We start from the raw sequence: 13,648 nt of genomic DNA on the forward strand, positions 1-13,648 counted from the left end.
GGAGTTGAACTGGAGCTGCAGCTGCTGGCCTACACCACAGCCACAGCCACAGTAACACAGGATCCGAGCCATGCCTTCAACCTACACCACAGCTTGCAGCGATGCTGCATCCTTAACCTGCTGAGCAAGGCCAGGGATCCAAGCCCGAATTCCCATGGATGCTAGTGATACGAGCCGGGTTCTAAACCCACTGAGCCGGGGTGGAAAATCTGGACTTTTTTTTTTTTTTTTTTTTTGCTTTTTAGGGCCATACCCACAGCATATGGAAGTTACCAGGTTGGGAGTCGAATCGGAGCTACAGCTGCCAGCCTACACTACAGCCACAGCAACTCGGGATCCAAGCCGAATCTTTGACCTACACCACAGCTCACAGCAACACCGGATCCTTAACCCACTGAGTGAGGCCAGGGATTGAACCCATGTCCTCATGGATACTAGTTAGGTTCAATTCCACTTTTGCCACAATGGGAACTCCTGGATTTTTTTTTTTTAATTGGAGGAAAGAAATAGAAACTATACATACAGACAACTCAAAGGGAGTCCTTCAGCAAATGAAGCTGAGACATGGGTGATAACTACCAGGGGAAATAGGATCAAGAGATGGAAGCTTACAGCAGAAATTGGCTCAATATTGTAAATCAACTATACTTTAATAAAAAATATTAAAAATTAAAACACGAAATGGGATCCTTTTAAGGGTGGGAGAAGTAAAAGCATTTTTATATTCCGAAGAAAAAGATCTAGTAGTGAGGGGGAGTCGATGACCTAAGTCGGAGGGAATTTTTGGAGATTTGTGCTCGAACAGGCAAAAGAGAGGGTGGGTCTCATTCCGAGGTGCAGGCATTGGTTTCCGACAGCAGCACCAGCAAGAAGGCAGAGATATGTACAGGCCGTGATGCAAGTTCATGTGTTTCGGGGAGTGTGTACAACCCGTTCTCTTGTGACGGGTTTAATTTTCTCAGCAGAGTAGGAAGCAAGGCATCAACTGAGAGTGAGGCTGGGAAGGTGGTGGTGGAGTCCTGAGGAGAGGAAGGGGGAGGCTGACCAACTACGGAATTACAGTATGATTGCCCCGTGGAATAGCACCCATTTGAGGTTTGGGGTTTTTTCCCTGAGGTTTTGGGTATCTCCCCCCGACCCCCGTGAGATTTTTTGTTGTTGTTCTTGCCGCACTGGTGACATGTGGAAGTTCCAGGGTCCGGGATTGAACCTGTGCCACAGCTGTAACCAGAGCCACAGCCATGACCACGCCAGGTTAGGAGCCACGAGGGGACGCCCCTATTTGAGGTTGGTGATCCTTACTTAAAGGGACACCAGTCCACCTGGTCACATGCTTTTTTCTCAGCCACCTTCTACTCTCGGGTGCAAATGAAGGATAGACAGCGAGCTGGATTGCACCCCCGGCGGTGGTTTTGCCAAACAAGTCCAATAATGTGAGGGAGGCAAAGAGGGCGTGTGAGCTGGTGTGGACAGTTGACCATGGAGATGAAGCTGGGTAAGAGGGAAAAAGGGGAGTCTCCGGGGATGCGGATCAACGGAAAGGCTAATATCCACACACTGACCGTCTGCGGAGAGTCCAGATATGGGTGAAATCAGGATGCTCTGGGGAATGAGAGAAAACCAGAAGTCGGAGGACACCCAAGAATGGAGGCACCACCTTTGCCATCGGCTCCCATCTTCACTCGGTTCCTCTGTAACCTCACCTCCTTCTCCCTCAGCCGCCCGGGCTCCCTTGCCTCCTCCATGCCCTGGGTCTGCGGAGCTCGTCCCTGGAGAGTCCCACACACGCTCTTTCCCGCACATCTTTGCTCCAAGATCATTTTCTCAATGAAGCTTGACTTCATCACCTTATTTTTTTTTTAATTTTATGGAAGTATAGTCGATTTATAATGTTGTGTTAATTTCTATGGCACAGCAAAGCGATTCAGTTATTCATGTATACATACATATATACATATTCTTTTTTATCTTTTCCACTATGGTTTATCAAAGGATACTGGATATCTTTCCTGTGCTATGCAGTAGGGCCTAGTTGTTTATTCAATATATATATACATAATGGTTTGCATCTGCTAATCCCAAACTCCCAGTCCATCCCTCCCCTCTCCCACCCCAACCCCCCCCTGGCAACCACAAGCCTGTTCTCTAGGTCTGTTTCTGTTTTGCAGATGGGTTCACTTGCATTATATTTTAGATTCCAAATATGTCATATCATGTGTCTTTGTCTTTCTGACTGACTTTGCTTAGGATAAGAATCTCTTAAGTCCACCCATGTTGCTGCAAATGGCATTCTCTCATTTTTTATGGCTGAGTAATATTCCATTGTATGTATGTACCACATCTTCCTTATCCAGTCATCTGTCAGTGGACATTTAGGCAGTTTCCATATCTTGGCTGTTGTAAATAGTGCTGCAGTGAACATTGGGGTGCCTGTGTCTTTTCAAAGTATAGTTTTTGTCTGGATAGATAGATGCTCAGGAGTGGGATTGCTTGATCATAAGATAACTCTGTTTTTAGTTTTTTGTGGATCCTCCATAGTGTTTTTCCATAGCGGTTGTAACAATTTACATTCCTACCAACAGTGTAGGAGAGTTCCCTTTTCACTACACCCTCTCCAGCATTTGTTATTTGTAGACTTTTTAATGATGGCTATTCTGACCAGTGTGAGGTGGTTCCTCATTGTAGTTTTGATTTGCATTTATCTAACTATTAGCAATGATGAGCATCTTTTCATAAAATCAGTTTCTTTATATCATTTCATAACAGTCAGTGTTTCAATTTTCAGTTGTCTCATTATTTTAATTTGTTGGAATCAGGGTTATATTTCTTAAATCTCTTAATCTGCAGGATCTCCTTTCAACTACTTTACGTTCTCTTTGAAATTTATTTAAGAAATCCAAGTTGGCAGAGCTTTCCAGAGTTGGGATTTTGCAGACTCTATCCCATAGTGTCATATGATGTTCTCTCTTTTGCCTGCTAATTTGTAGGAGGACTCATTTTTTTTTTTTAATTTTTTAGGACAGCACTTGCGGCATAAGGAAGTTCCCAGGCAAGGGGGTCGAATCAGAGTTGTAGCCACCGGCCTACCCCACAGCCACTCCAATGCCAGATCCAAGCCATATCTACAGCCTACACAGAGCTTGTGGCAATGCCAGATCCTTAACCCACTGAGTGAGGCCAGAGATCGAACCCACATCTCTTGGATACTATTCAGGTTCTTAACCCGCTGAGCCACAGCGGGATCTCCCAGATTCTTTTTTTTTCTTTCTTTCTTTCTTTTTTTTTCTTTTTTCTTTTCTTTTTTTTTTTTTTTTTTTTTTTTTTTTTTGTCTTTTTAGGGCCTCACCCACGGCATATGGAGATTCCCAGGCTAGGGGTCTAATCAGAGCTGTAGCTGCCGGCCTATAACACAGCTGCATCTAAGCCGCCTCTCTGACCTACACCACAGCTCACGGCAACACTGGATTATTAACTCACTGAGTGAGGCCAGGGATCGAACTTGCATCCTCATAGATGCTAGTCAGATTTGTTTCCACTGAGCCACAACAGGAACCCCTCAATATTTATTTATTTATTTATTTATTTTGGTCTCTTTAGGGCTGCACCTGCAGCATATGGAGGTTCCCAGGCTAGGGGTCTAATTGGAGCTGCAGGTGCTAGCCTACGCCACAGCCGCAGTACCGAGGGATCCGAGCCACATTTTCGACCTATACTACAGCTCGTGGCTGTGGATCCTTAACCCATTGAGTGAGGCCAGGGATCAAACCCGCAACCTCATGGTTCCTAGTCAGATTTGTTAACCACTGCACCACGGCGGGAACACCTCAATATTTTTTAATTTAATTTCATTTTTTCTCAATATTTTTTTAAATGTTAATCCTCAAATTAATTTTTTCAATGCAATTTCAATTAAAAATCCGTTTTGTATGGTCCAAGAAAAATTACCCATAAATTCATATGAAAGAGCAAAGGACCAAGAATAGTCAAGACAACTTTGAAAAGGAAGTCGGGGTGGTGGACCTCTCCTTACTAGAGAGGCTCTAAATTGGAAGCACTGTAATAGCGGTGGGGGACCTTTGCAGGGGACCCTTGAAAAATGCAGGGGATTAGAGTTGCCCCTCTGAAAGAGAGCCCATTGAGCTCCCCACTCCTCTCACCATGTGAGGACAGAGAGAAGACAGCCTTCTACAAGCCAGGGAGAGTGCTCTCACCAGAAACCAAGTCTGCTGGTGCCTTGGTCTTGGACTTCCAGCCTCCACAACTGGGAGAAATACAATTCTGTCATTTATAAAGCATCCCAACCTGTACTGCATTTAGAACGGATAAGCAGTGAGATCCTGCTGGATAGCACAGGGAACTATGTATCTAATCACTTGTGATGGAACATGATGGAGGATGATGTAAAAAAAGAAGGTATGTAAAGGTATAGCTGGGTCACTTTGCTGCACAGTAGAAATTGACAGAACATTGTAAATCAACTGGCAAAAAATTTTTTTAATCATCCAGTCTATGGGTTTTTTTTTTTTTTTTTTTTGCGCTTTTTAGGGCCACACCCATGGCATATGGAGGTTCCCAGGCTAGGGGTTGAATCAGAGCTACAGCTGCCAGGCGACACCACAGCCACTGCAGCACTAGATCAGAGCTGAGTCTGTGACCTACAGCACAGCTCACAGCCACGCTGGATCCTTAACTGAGCGAGACCAGGGATTGAACCTGCAACCTCATGGTTCCTAGTTGGATTTGTTTCCACTGCCTCATGACGGGAATCTCTCCAGTCTATGGTATTTTGTTATAGCAGCCTGAGTGGAGTAAGACAGAGCAGGATCTTGAAGAGATATTTATACATTCAACATTATTCACAATTGCCAAAAGGTGGAAGGCAACTTAGATGTTCATCCGTGGGTGAATGGATCAGCAAAGTGTGGTATATAAGTACAATGGAATATTATTCAGCCTTGAAAAGGAAAGGATTCCTGACACGTGTTACAACACAGATGGACCTCAGAATAGAATGGTGGTTGTCAGAAGCTGGGAAGCATAGAGAATGAGCAGTTATTGTTTAATGAACACAGTTTCAGTTCAGGAAGATGAAAAACTTGGATGCTCATGTCATATTTAGATGAGCTATATTAAATTGTCACGAGGGAGGTCAAAAACAGTCAAGTATTGGCAATTTCGTGTGGTTCAACCTAATAAAAATACACATCTTATGTAGTAACCATATACACCAACTTCAGGAAAGCGGTGACTTTGGGGGCGAGAGGCAGGAAATGGGGGCTTCATCTCTATCTCTGACATGGAATTCTTTTTTTTTTTTTTTTTTTTTTTTTTGGCTTTTTATGGCCACATCCATGGCATACAGCAGTTCCCAGACTAGGGGTCAAATCGGAGCTGCATCTTCAACCTACACCACAGCTCAGGGCGTTGGCAACTCAGGATCCTTAACCCACTGAGTAAGGCCAGGGATCGAACCCACATCCTCATGGATACTAGCTGGTTTTGTGACCTGCTGAGGCATAGCAGGAACTCCCTGAGATGGAGTTCTTTAAATAAATAAGCAAATACAGGTCTGGGAGTTCCCATCATGGCTCAGTGGTAACGACTCCGACGAGTATCCTTGAGGAAGTGATTTTCATCTATGGCCTCGCTCAGTGGGTTAAGGATCTGGCATTGCTGTGGCTGTGGTATAGGCAGGCAGCTGCAGTTCCAATTCGACTCCTAGGCTGGGAATTTCCATATGCTGCGAGGACGGCCGTTAAAAAAAAAAAAAAAAAAAATCTGAAGTTGATATAGCAAACATTAATGTCACATATGTTAATAATACAGACCTGCGTGTCTACACATTCTTTTCTGTAACTTGCTTGAAAATCTTCATGAATAAAAATAAAAAGAGTGGCGGTCCCTGGCAACTCAGTGGGTTAAGATCTGACACTGTCACTGCCGTGGCTCGGGTTGCTGCTGTGGTGTGGGTTCCCTCTCTGGCCCTTGAGCGTCCATATGCCGCAGGTGTGGCCAAAAATAAATCAATCAAAGCAAAACAAAACAGTGAATAGGAGAAGGGAAGTTGGAGTCAGGCCAGATGTAGACAACTCGGTCAAGCTGCTTGACGGGGAATTGAGGAGATGGGATAGGATCAGGGTGGGCAGTGGAGACTCTGCATTTATTCAGGAGGAGGGAAGAGATTAAAGGTTCGGAGGCGGGCACGGTGAGAAGGTACCCCCGCCCCCCGGAAGAGAATCGGGGGCCCTTCCTGGGAGGGTGAGCACATGATGCGGAGCTGCAGTGAGGAGAAGCCTGTGGCCTCTGTTCGGGGCCCACTGAGCAGGAGCGTCAACTGGGGTCCGAGGCCGGAGGCAGCTGAATGTGCCTGACGTGCACATTCTTCAACATCCTCTCCTTCCAGTTCTGCGTCTGGGTCTCCGTTTTCTCCCTGCAGAGCACATCCCTTAACCCCCAGGTGGGCAATTCCAATCCCACCAGATCCAACCCCCGGGCACTTTTTCCTGGTGCCGTCACTCAGGTCCCTCTTTCCGCTCTCCCACCTGGACCCCTGACTTGTGTCCTTCTGCCGGGAGCACCACCTCCCTCTTCCACTCCTTGTCTCTCTTCCTTCTTCCCAGATGGAAATGTCAAGACCCGGTCTGATTGAGATAATGCACACCCTCTACCGCTCACCCAAAGTGTACACTTCAATGGTTTCAAGTACGTTCGGACCATCATGACTGTCGATTTTAGAACATCTTCATCACCCCAGACAGAAACCCCACAGCCTTTGGCTGTCCTCCACCGTCTCCCCCTCTCCCCAGTCCCCCAAGCCTCTGCTTTCCGTCTCTATGGCTTGGGCCTATGCTGGATATGTCCTATCAATGGAATCATACAGTATATGGGTTTGGGTGACTGTCTTCTTTCCTCAAGCATCACGTTTTCAAGGTTCATCCTGGCCGCGTGTGTCAGTGCTTCATTCCTTGTCGGGCTGAATACTATGCCATGGCGTGGCTGTAACACACTATGTTTCTCCATTCATCCGTTGATGGATTCAAAGGAACTCCTCTCAGGCAGTCTCTCCTGATTGATTTCTACCCCCGGCTCCTCTGCCATGCCCTCAACATTCTGTCAACGGGGATTCCTCGGTGACATGGCCCCTGAGACTGGAAAGAGCAGGCAGCCTTTTGTTTGCGATCCAGCTGAGCCTCTTAGGGGCTGAGTGGTGGGCCCTCCTCTGGGCCTTGTTTCCTCCTCGGTAAAATGAGGACAATGATATGTCCTTCCAGGGTCGTGGGAAGTGCTGATCCAAATGGAGCATGTGGCAGAGTGGTCTGACATACGGAAGGCACTCAACAGCATTGGCTCCCTTGGGTCTGGGTTGACCTTGGTCCCAAGCTCAGAGTGAGCAGGCAGGAACCAGGCCTCCTTCCTTGCTCTTCCCCCACTGATGTCTGAGCACACCGTTCTCTCTTTTCTTTCCTCCTTTCTTTCCTTCCTTCTTTCCTCCTTTCCTTCCTTCTTTCATTCTTTCTTTCTCCCTGCCTCCCTCCCTTCTTTATTTCCTTTTTGGCCATACCTGTGGCATTCTGAAGTTCCCAGGCCAGGGATCCAACCCGTGCCACTGGTCTTCAAACTCCCGTGGGTATGAGTATGCCCAGTCCTGACACATCCAGGTCATTTATGTCTGGGTCACAGGGACTGATGGCCTCAGTGTCCCCCTCGTCGGGGGAATGGTGTGAGCTGATTTGCCCACTGCTGTGTAAACCCAGGGACTCTGAGGGCCAGGTGGTGCCCCTACCCATCCAAGCAAAGCCTCAGGCCAGAGCCCATCCGTCTTCGTGTCCTGGAGGCCTTTAGGACTCAGGAGGACCTGACAGTTAATTCATTCATTCATCAAATTTTGCAAACCTATCTCTCGCAGGGCATGGCACTGTGACGAAGACCTGGCCCCCGCTCTCAAAGGGCCCGTGGACTCGTGATGACAGGGCCACCCAAGACACATTCGGGTACAGAAAGCTGCTGGCCCTGTGTTCCTCTGTGGCTCTGAACACCTCCTGGACTCCTCAGATGCTTCTGTTTATGATTTCTAGGGCTTCCTCTTTGGCCTCTTTGAATAGATAGGGATTTCTTTCCTTAGTTTTTGCCCCCAAAGATTAGCACAGTGGCAACACCTTCGGAAGATTCTCAAGGGATATTTGATGGAAAAATAAAAACACGAAGAATGAAATGACAGCGTACGGTGTGTGTGGTATGCCCTCACAGAGTATGCCCGCAAGTGTTATGCGACCCCTAAACCGGGCTGGGAGGGCTTCTTGGAACAGGTGATATTTGAACTGGGTCTTGGGATGAGTTAGAATTTGCCCAGCTCTAACTGGAACAGCTTTTGCAGAAGTATAAGGAAGTCTGAGTGGTGAGAACTTCCTAGCGGCTGTGTGGGTGTGGGGGAGTGAGGGTGGCGAGAGGAAGGGAAAGTGGAAGAGAGGGATGCAAGGGAGGGGGCTCAGTCAAGATTCTGAACAATACAGATAAATAGAAAAAAGGAGAGAGAGCACTCAGGCTTGACACTTGAAGACAATCAGTTTTTTTGGCATATATCATATATATACACACACAGTACTTTATGATATACACGAAACAAACTATACATGTTGTTTTCCACCCGAGACTATATAAATGTGTTTTTTTTTTTCCCTACATGTAGGAGCTATTTGTTTTAAGCAGAGTTCTTTCTTTTTCCAAGAAGTTAACTCAGGTGGTGCATTGGGAGAAATGCAGATTGTAAGGGACACTGAGGTGGGAAGATGCCACCACCCTGGAGAAGCAAGAAGACTCTGGGGGGAGTTCCCATTGTGGCGCAGTGGTTAACGAATCCGACTAAGAACCATGAGGTTGCGGGTTCGGTCCCTGCCCTTGCTCAGTGGGTTAACGATCCGGCGTTGCCGTGAGCTGTGGTGTAGATTGCAGACGCGGCTCGGATCCCGTGTTGCTGTGGCTCTGGCGTAGGCTGGTGGCTACGGCTCCGATTCAACCCCTAGCCTGGGAACCTCCATATGCCCCCCAAAAAAATAGCAAAAAGAAAAAAAAAAAAAGACTCTGGGGCAGTGGAACGAGGAGGAAGAGCCATTTGTCCAGGTAAAGGATCTGGGGAGGCAGGTTGCTTGGTGGGTGGAGGGAGAGGAGGACTCACAGAATTCTGGCTTAGGAAACAAACAGGTCGTTGGTGATACCCTTCAGATAAAGACTTGGGATGAAGCCCAGGCAAATTGTGAGAAGCAGATAATGAGCTGAGATGTGTGAACACCTTAGATTTGTGTGTAACTGTCCTGCGGATAGTGGGCACGCGGGCGGGCCTCCGGGGGAACCTCACACCTGACTGCAGCACCTGCGGGGTCCAGATGGTTGCGTAGGGCACGAGGGCCCTAAGCCCTGATGTAATGGGGCCTTCTGGGCCCGGCGCAGACTGAGTGTGCTTGGCTGGGAAGCAGCGCTCACCACTTCCCGGTGCAGGTGAGGGTGTCGGACCTGGGGCCCCTATTGCATCAGGCTGGGGAACAAGGGCTCAGGAGTCCTGCGTCCTCCTCACTTCACGTGGAGGCCTTCGAATCTCGGCCCTGCCACTTCCTGCCTCAGTTTCCCCATCTGCACTCGCTCACGGGCGGACCCAAGAGCAGTCTGTAACCTGCAGAGGCCACGACACAACGCTGGCATCCGGCGGGGAGAAGCTGCCAGCCCTGGTCACCGAGAAGGGTCGCGGAGCAGGGGCGCGGGGAGCCGGGACTGGGCAGAGTCGCCTGCGGGACGGGCAGGCCCGGGCGGCGCCAACTCCGCGCCTGGGGGCCCGGCTTGCTGCCAGGCCGCAGCCAGACCCCTCGCCGCCCAGTCGCCGTCAGAACAAAAGTGGCGGCGGTGCCCGGCGCCCGGCGCCCCGCAGGCCCGGCCCCCGCCGGGCAGTCTAGCCGCCCCGCCACTCGGCCGCACGACGTACGGCAGCCGCGCCTTCGGCCCTTTCCGTCCGAACGCGCTCGGCTCTTTCCGCTGCGGCCGGCGCAGGTGGAGGGGGCGGGGCGGGGGCCGTGCGTGGTGACGCCGCGGGGGGGGGTGACGCACCGGCGTGCCCCGCCCCCTCCCCCTCCCCGTTCAGGCTCTGGAAAGAGAAGAAAAAAAACTTTCTTTTTTTTTTAATTGAGGAATCAACAGCCGCCATCTTGTCGCGGACCCGACCGGGGCTTCGAGCGCGATCTACTCGGCCCCGCCGGTCCCGGGCCCCACAACCGCCCGCGCACCCCGCTCCGCCCGGCCGGCCCGCTCCGCCTGGCCCTCGGCGCCCGCTCCGGCGGCCCCGCTCGCCTCTCGGCTCGGCCTCCCGGAGCCGCGGCGGCGGCGGCGGCGGCGGCGGCAGCGGCGGCGGCGGCGGCGGCGGAACGGGGGGTGGGGGGGCCGCGGCGGCGGCGGCGGCGGCGGCCCCGCTTCGCTCATTGTTTTTCCTCGCGGCGGCGGCGGCGGCGGCGGGCCGCGGGCAGGGAGCGGAGCCCGGAGCCCCCCGGTCGTCGGGCCGCGAGCGAATTAATTAAGTGGGGCGCGGGGGGGGAGCGAGGCGGCGGCGCGGCGGCGGCACCATGTTCCCGGGGACTGCCTGAGCCGCCCGGCCGGGCGCCGTCGCTGCCAGCCGGGCCCGGGGGGGCCGCCGGGCCGCCGGGGCGCCCCCGCCGCGGAGTGTCGCGCTCGGGAGGCGGGCAGGGGATGAGGGGGCCGCGGCCGGCGGCGGCGGCGGCGGCGGCGGCCGGGGGCGGGCGGTGAGCGCTGCGGGGCGCTGTTGCTGTGGCTGAGATTTGGCCGCCGCCTCCCCCACCCGGCCCTGCGCCCTCCCTCTCCCTCGGCGCTCGCTCGCGACTCGCGGCTCGCGCTCGCTCTCCCCTCGCAGCCGGCCGGGGCCGGCGCCGACCCCCGCCCCGGAGCCCTCGCCGGCCCCGCCGCCCGCGCTCGGGGCTGTTTTCGCGAGCAGGTGAAAATGGCCGAGAACTTGCTGGACGGACCGCCCAACCCCAAACGAGCCAAACTCAGCTCGCCCGGCTTCTCTGCGAATGACAGCACAGGTGAGTAGGGGGCCGGGCGGGAACAGGGGCCCCGGGGGTCGCTGACAGCCCTGCCCGGAGGTGAGTGCCCCCGGGGGACCCGAACTCGAGGGCGGGCGTGCGGGGCCCTTTCCCCGGGACCCCGGCCGCGGAGGGGGAAGTTTGTCGGAAGACTGCCTGGGGCCCGAGTGGGGCGGCACATGCCCGGTGCGCTCGCATAGCCCGGAGTTGGCGAGCCCTCCTCGCGTGGAGCCCGAGTGGTACTTCCAGGGGGGAAAAGTAAAGCGGAGCGTGTTTGTTCTGCGTGGTGAGTCCCTTTGCCACCCTCTGCCGCCGTGGGTCGACACACGCGTGGCTGTTTGAAGGGATGACAGCGGAGGGTGCGTTTGCCAGTGAGGGAAGGAAAGCGTGCAGCCCAAAGGGGACCCGAAATGTTTTCTGAATTGGTAGCACATTCACAAGGCAACCAGAAGACACGCAGAGCTGCAGCCAGCCTCTTGAGTTACGACTTAGAAGTTTTTTGGAATGTGCTGCTTGGGAAAAATGCTTAGTAGTTACTTTGAAAACTCTTGTTGTTGGTCTCCTGAGCTATCCCATTTTTCACAGCCCCAAACTTCGGAAGACGTCCTAAGTGGGGTGTTTAATTTCAAGACTGTAACTTCGGAAGAAAGTTAAATAGCAGATTGATCCGGGCTGCAATCTGCAAGTGAGCTTGTGTTGCTTTTACAGTGAAGATGTAAGAAGAAAAAATATGTTAAGGAATGGGGGAATTACAGTCTTCCTCCCTAGTTTTTTCGGTAGGATACTGAATAAATTCACTGTTTTAAACATCTTCCCTGGAAACTTTCTTAGGTGATCACATCAATTACCTAAGGGAAGTGTTTTAGTTTTCTATTCATTTATAGTTTTAGGTTCTTCTGGGCTGGTTCATGGTAGCGTTATGAACTAGTTGTATTTCCTCTTTCAGAGCTCTCCTTTGCGTTAAAAACTTGTGCGCTTCGGTGAACGATTTGATCCCCAGCGCAGCTTGCATTTCTCCACTGTGATCTTGCAGTAGCAGCATCTGTAAATCAGTTTATAATGAATGGGTCAGAATTGAATTATATTGCTGCAGCAGTGCCTTCAGATTTGCAGTAGACACAGCTGTTCAGCTTGTGCAAACATTTCTGTGACTGACCACTAGCGTTTTTCTGCTAGTGGTCTAAAAATCTATTGCTATTGTTGGAACAAAACTTGAGTTTTGTGGCTGCAGTTTTACTACAATTCCTAGACTATTTTTTAATGTAGAATTGAGAGAAAGTGTAAAAAAAAAATCATGAGATTCTTGTCTAGTTGAAATGAAATTTGTTGAAACAGTTGGAGAAGAGTCAGTTAAGTCTCATGGTGTATAAAAGTCACCAATAATACTCTTCTTTAAAAAAAAAAAACTGATGAAGTGTTGTGTTTGATGTTAATTTTGTAAAATCAGCTTATCTGAAATGAGAAATGTGAGAACAACCATGATTTCAATGCTCTGATTTTACTGCATTTAAAAAACTCTGATTTTACTGCAGAATAGCTCATCTTGGCTCCATTAATCTTGGCATGTTTGAGTGAAAAATCTTTAATCATATGAAATATAGATCATACTGGACAAGTTTGCTTTGAAGCTTGTCCTCTGAAACGTAACTTTTGAATGGCTTTGCAGCTTTGCTGTTGTTGATTGAGGTTATTTTAGACTTTGCTTTTTATACAGAGGGACAAGGGAGTTACGTGAGACGTAGCAGAAAGGCTTGTCCCACTGTAAACTTGTACCTCTTTTCAAGATGGCACCCAAAGGACTGGCTCTTGGGGCACTTCTGTTATTGGATGGTCAGATATCTACTTAATGTGTGGCTGATCACAGTAAAATTTATCAGAAAGGGTGGATTTTGACCACTTTTTTCCCTTTCTAATTTTGATCCTTTTGAGGCACTGGAGCTCTTTCGCTTTTCCAAATGTGGAACAAAAAAGTCAGTTTTAACAGCTCTGTTTAAATAATCCAAAGAATAAATTCACCTTTATATGTGTGTCGGGTCCTTGGTGGCGCGTTCGGCACCATCATGTCCCTGTGAGAGGGTCTCTTAGTGTCAGGGCCTTGGAAGGGCCCTCACTGAGCACATGAAGCAAGGTACAGCCTTGTGTCCCGTAACTGCTGGTCTGAAGCAAGGCTTAAGGATGTCTGTCAAGGCAAAGCAAGGACTAAAGGGATTAGATTACACGCAGTCAAAGGATCCAAGGCATTTTGTTAAATGGAAACATGGGGAGAGACCTGAGAATAACATTCTCGAGAGACTCAGCCTCATTTAAATGAGGAGATATGGGTTTGTGGCTTCTAGGATAGAATTGGACCGGGCAGGAGTTCCCGTCGTGGCGCAGTGGTTAACGAATCCAACTAGGAACCATGAGGTTGCGGATTCGGTCCCTGCCCTTGCTCAGTAGGTTGACGATCCGGCATTGCTGTGAGCTGTGGTGTAGGTCGCAGACGCGGCTCGGATCCCGAGTTGCTCTGGCTCTGGTGTAGGCCGGCGGCTACAGCTCCAATTAGACCCCTAGCCTGGGAACCTCCATAT

General features: G+C 50.5%; 1 protein-coding gene across 2 annotated transcripts in view; it reads left to right on the plus strand.

The window, feature by feature from the left end:
• The first annotated feature begins 10,745 nt into the window (after positions 1-10,745).
• CREBBP (CREB binding protein) overlaps positions 10,746-13,648 on the plus strand; it is a 141,837-nt gene continuing 138,934 nt past the window's right edge. For both annotated transcript variants that reach the window (XM_005662184.4, XM_085017781.1), the window contains exon 1: positions 10,746-11,078. In XM_005662184.4, coding sequence (XP_005662241.2) covers positions 10,994-11,078 — 85 coding nt within the window. In that variant the 5' untranslated portion in view covers positions 10,746-10,993. The remainder of the gene's footprint in view (positions 11,079-13,648) is intronic.

Source organism: Sus scrofa, chromosome 3, assembly GCF_054392235.1.
Source record: "Sus scrofa isolate SSC_HxYL_T2T_F1_AM1 chromosome 3, Sscrofa_HxYL_maternal_Yorkshire_Landrace_v2.0, whole genome shotgun sequence".
NCBI lineage: Eukaryota > Metazoa > Chordata > Mammalia > Artiodactyla > Suidae > Sus > Sus scrofa.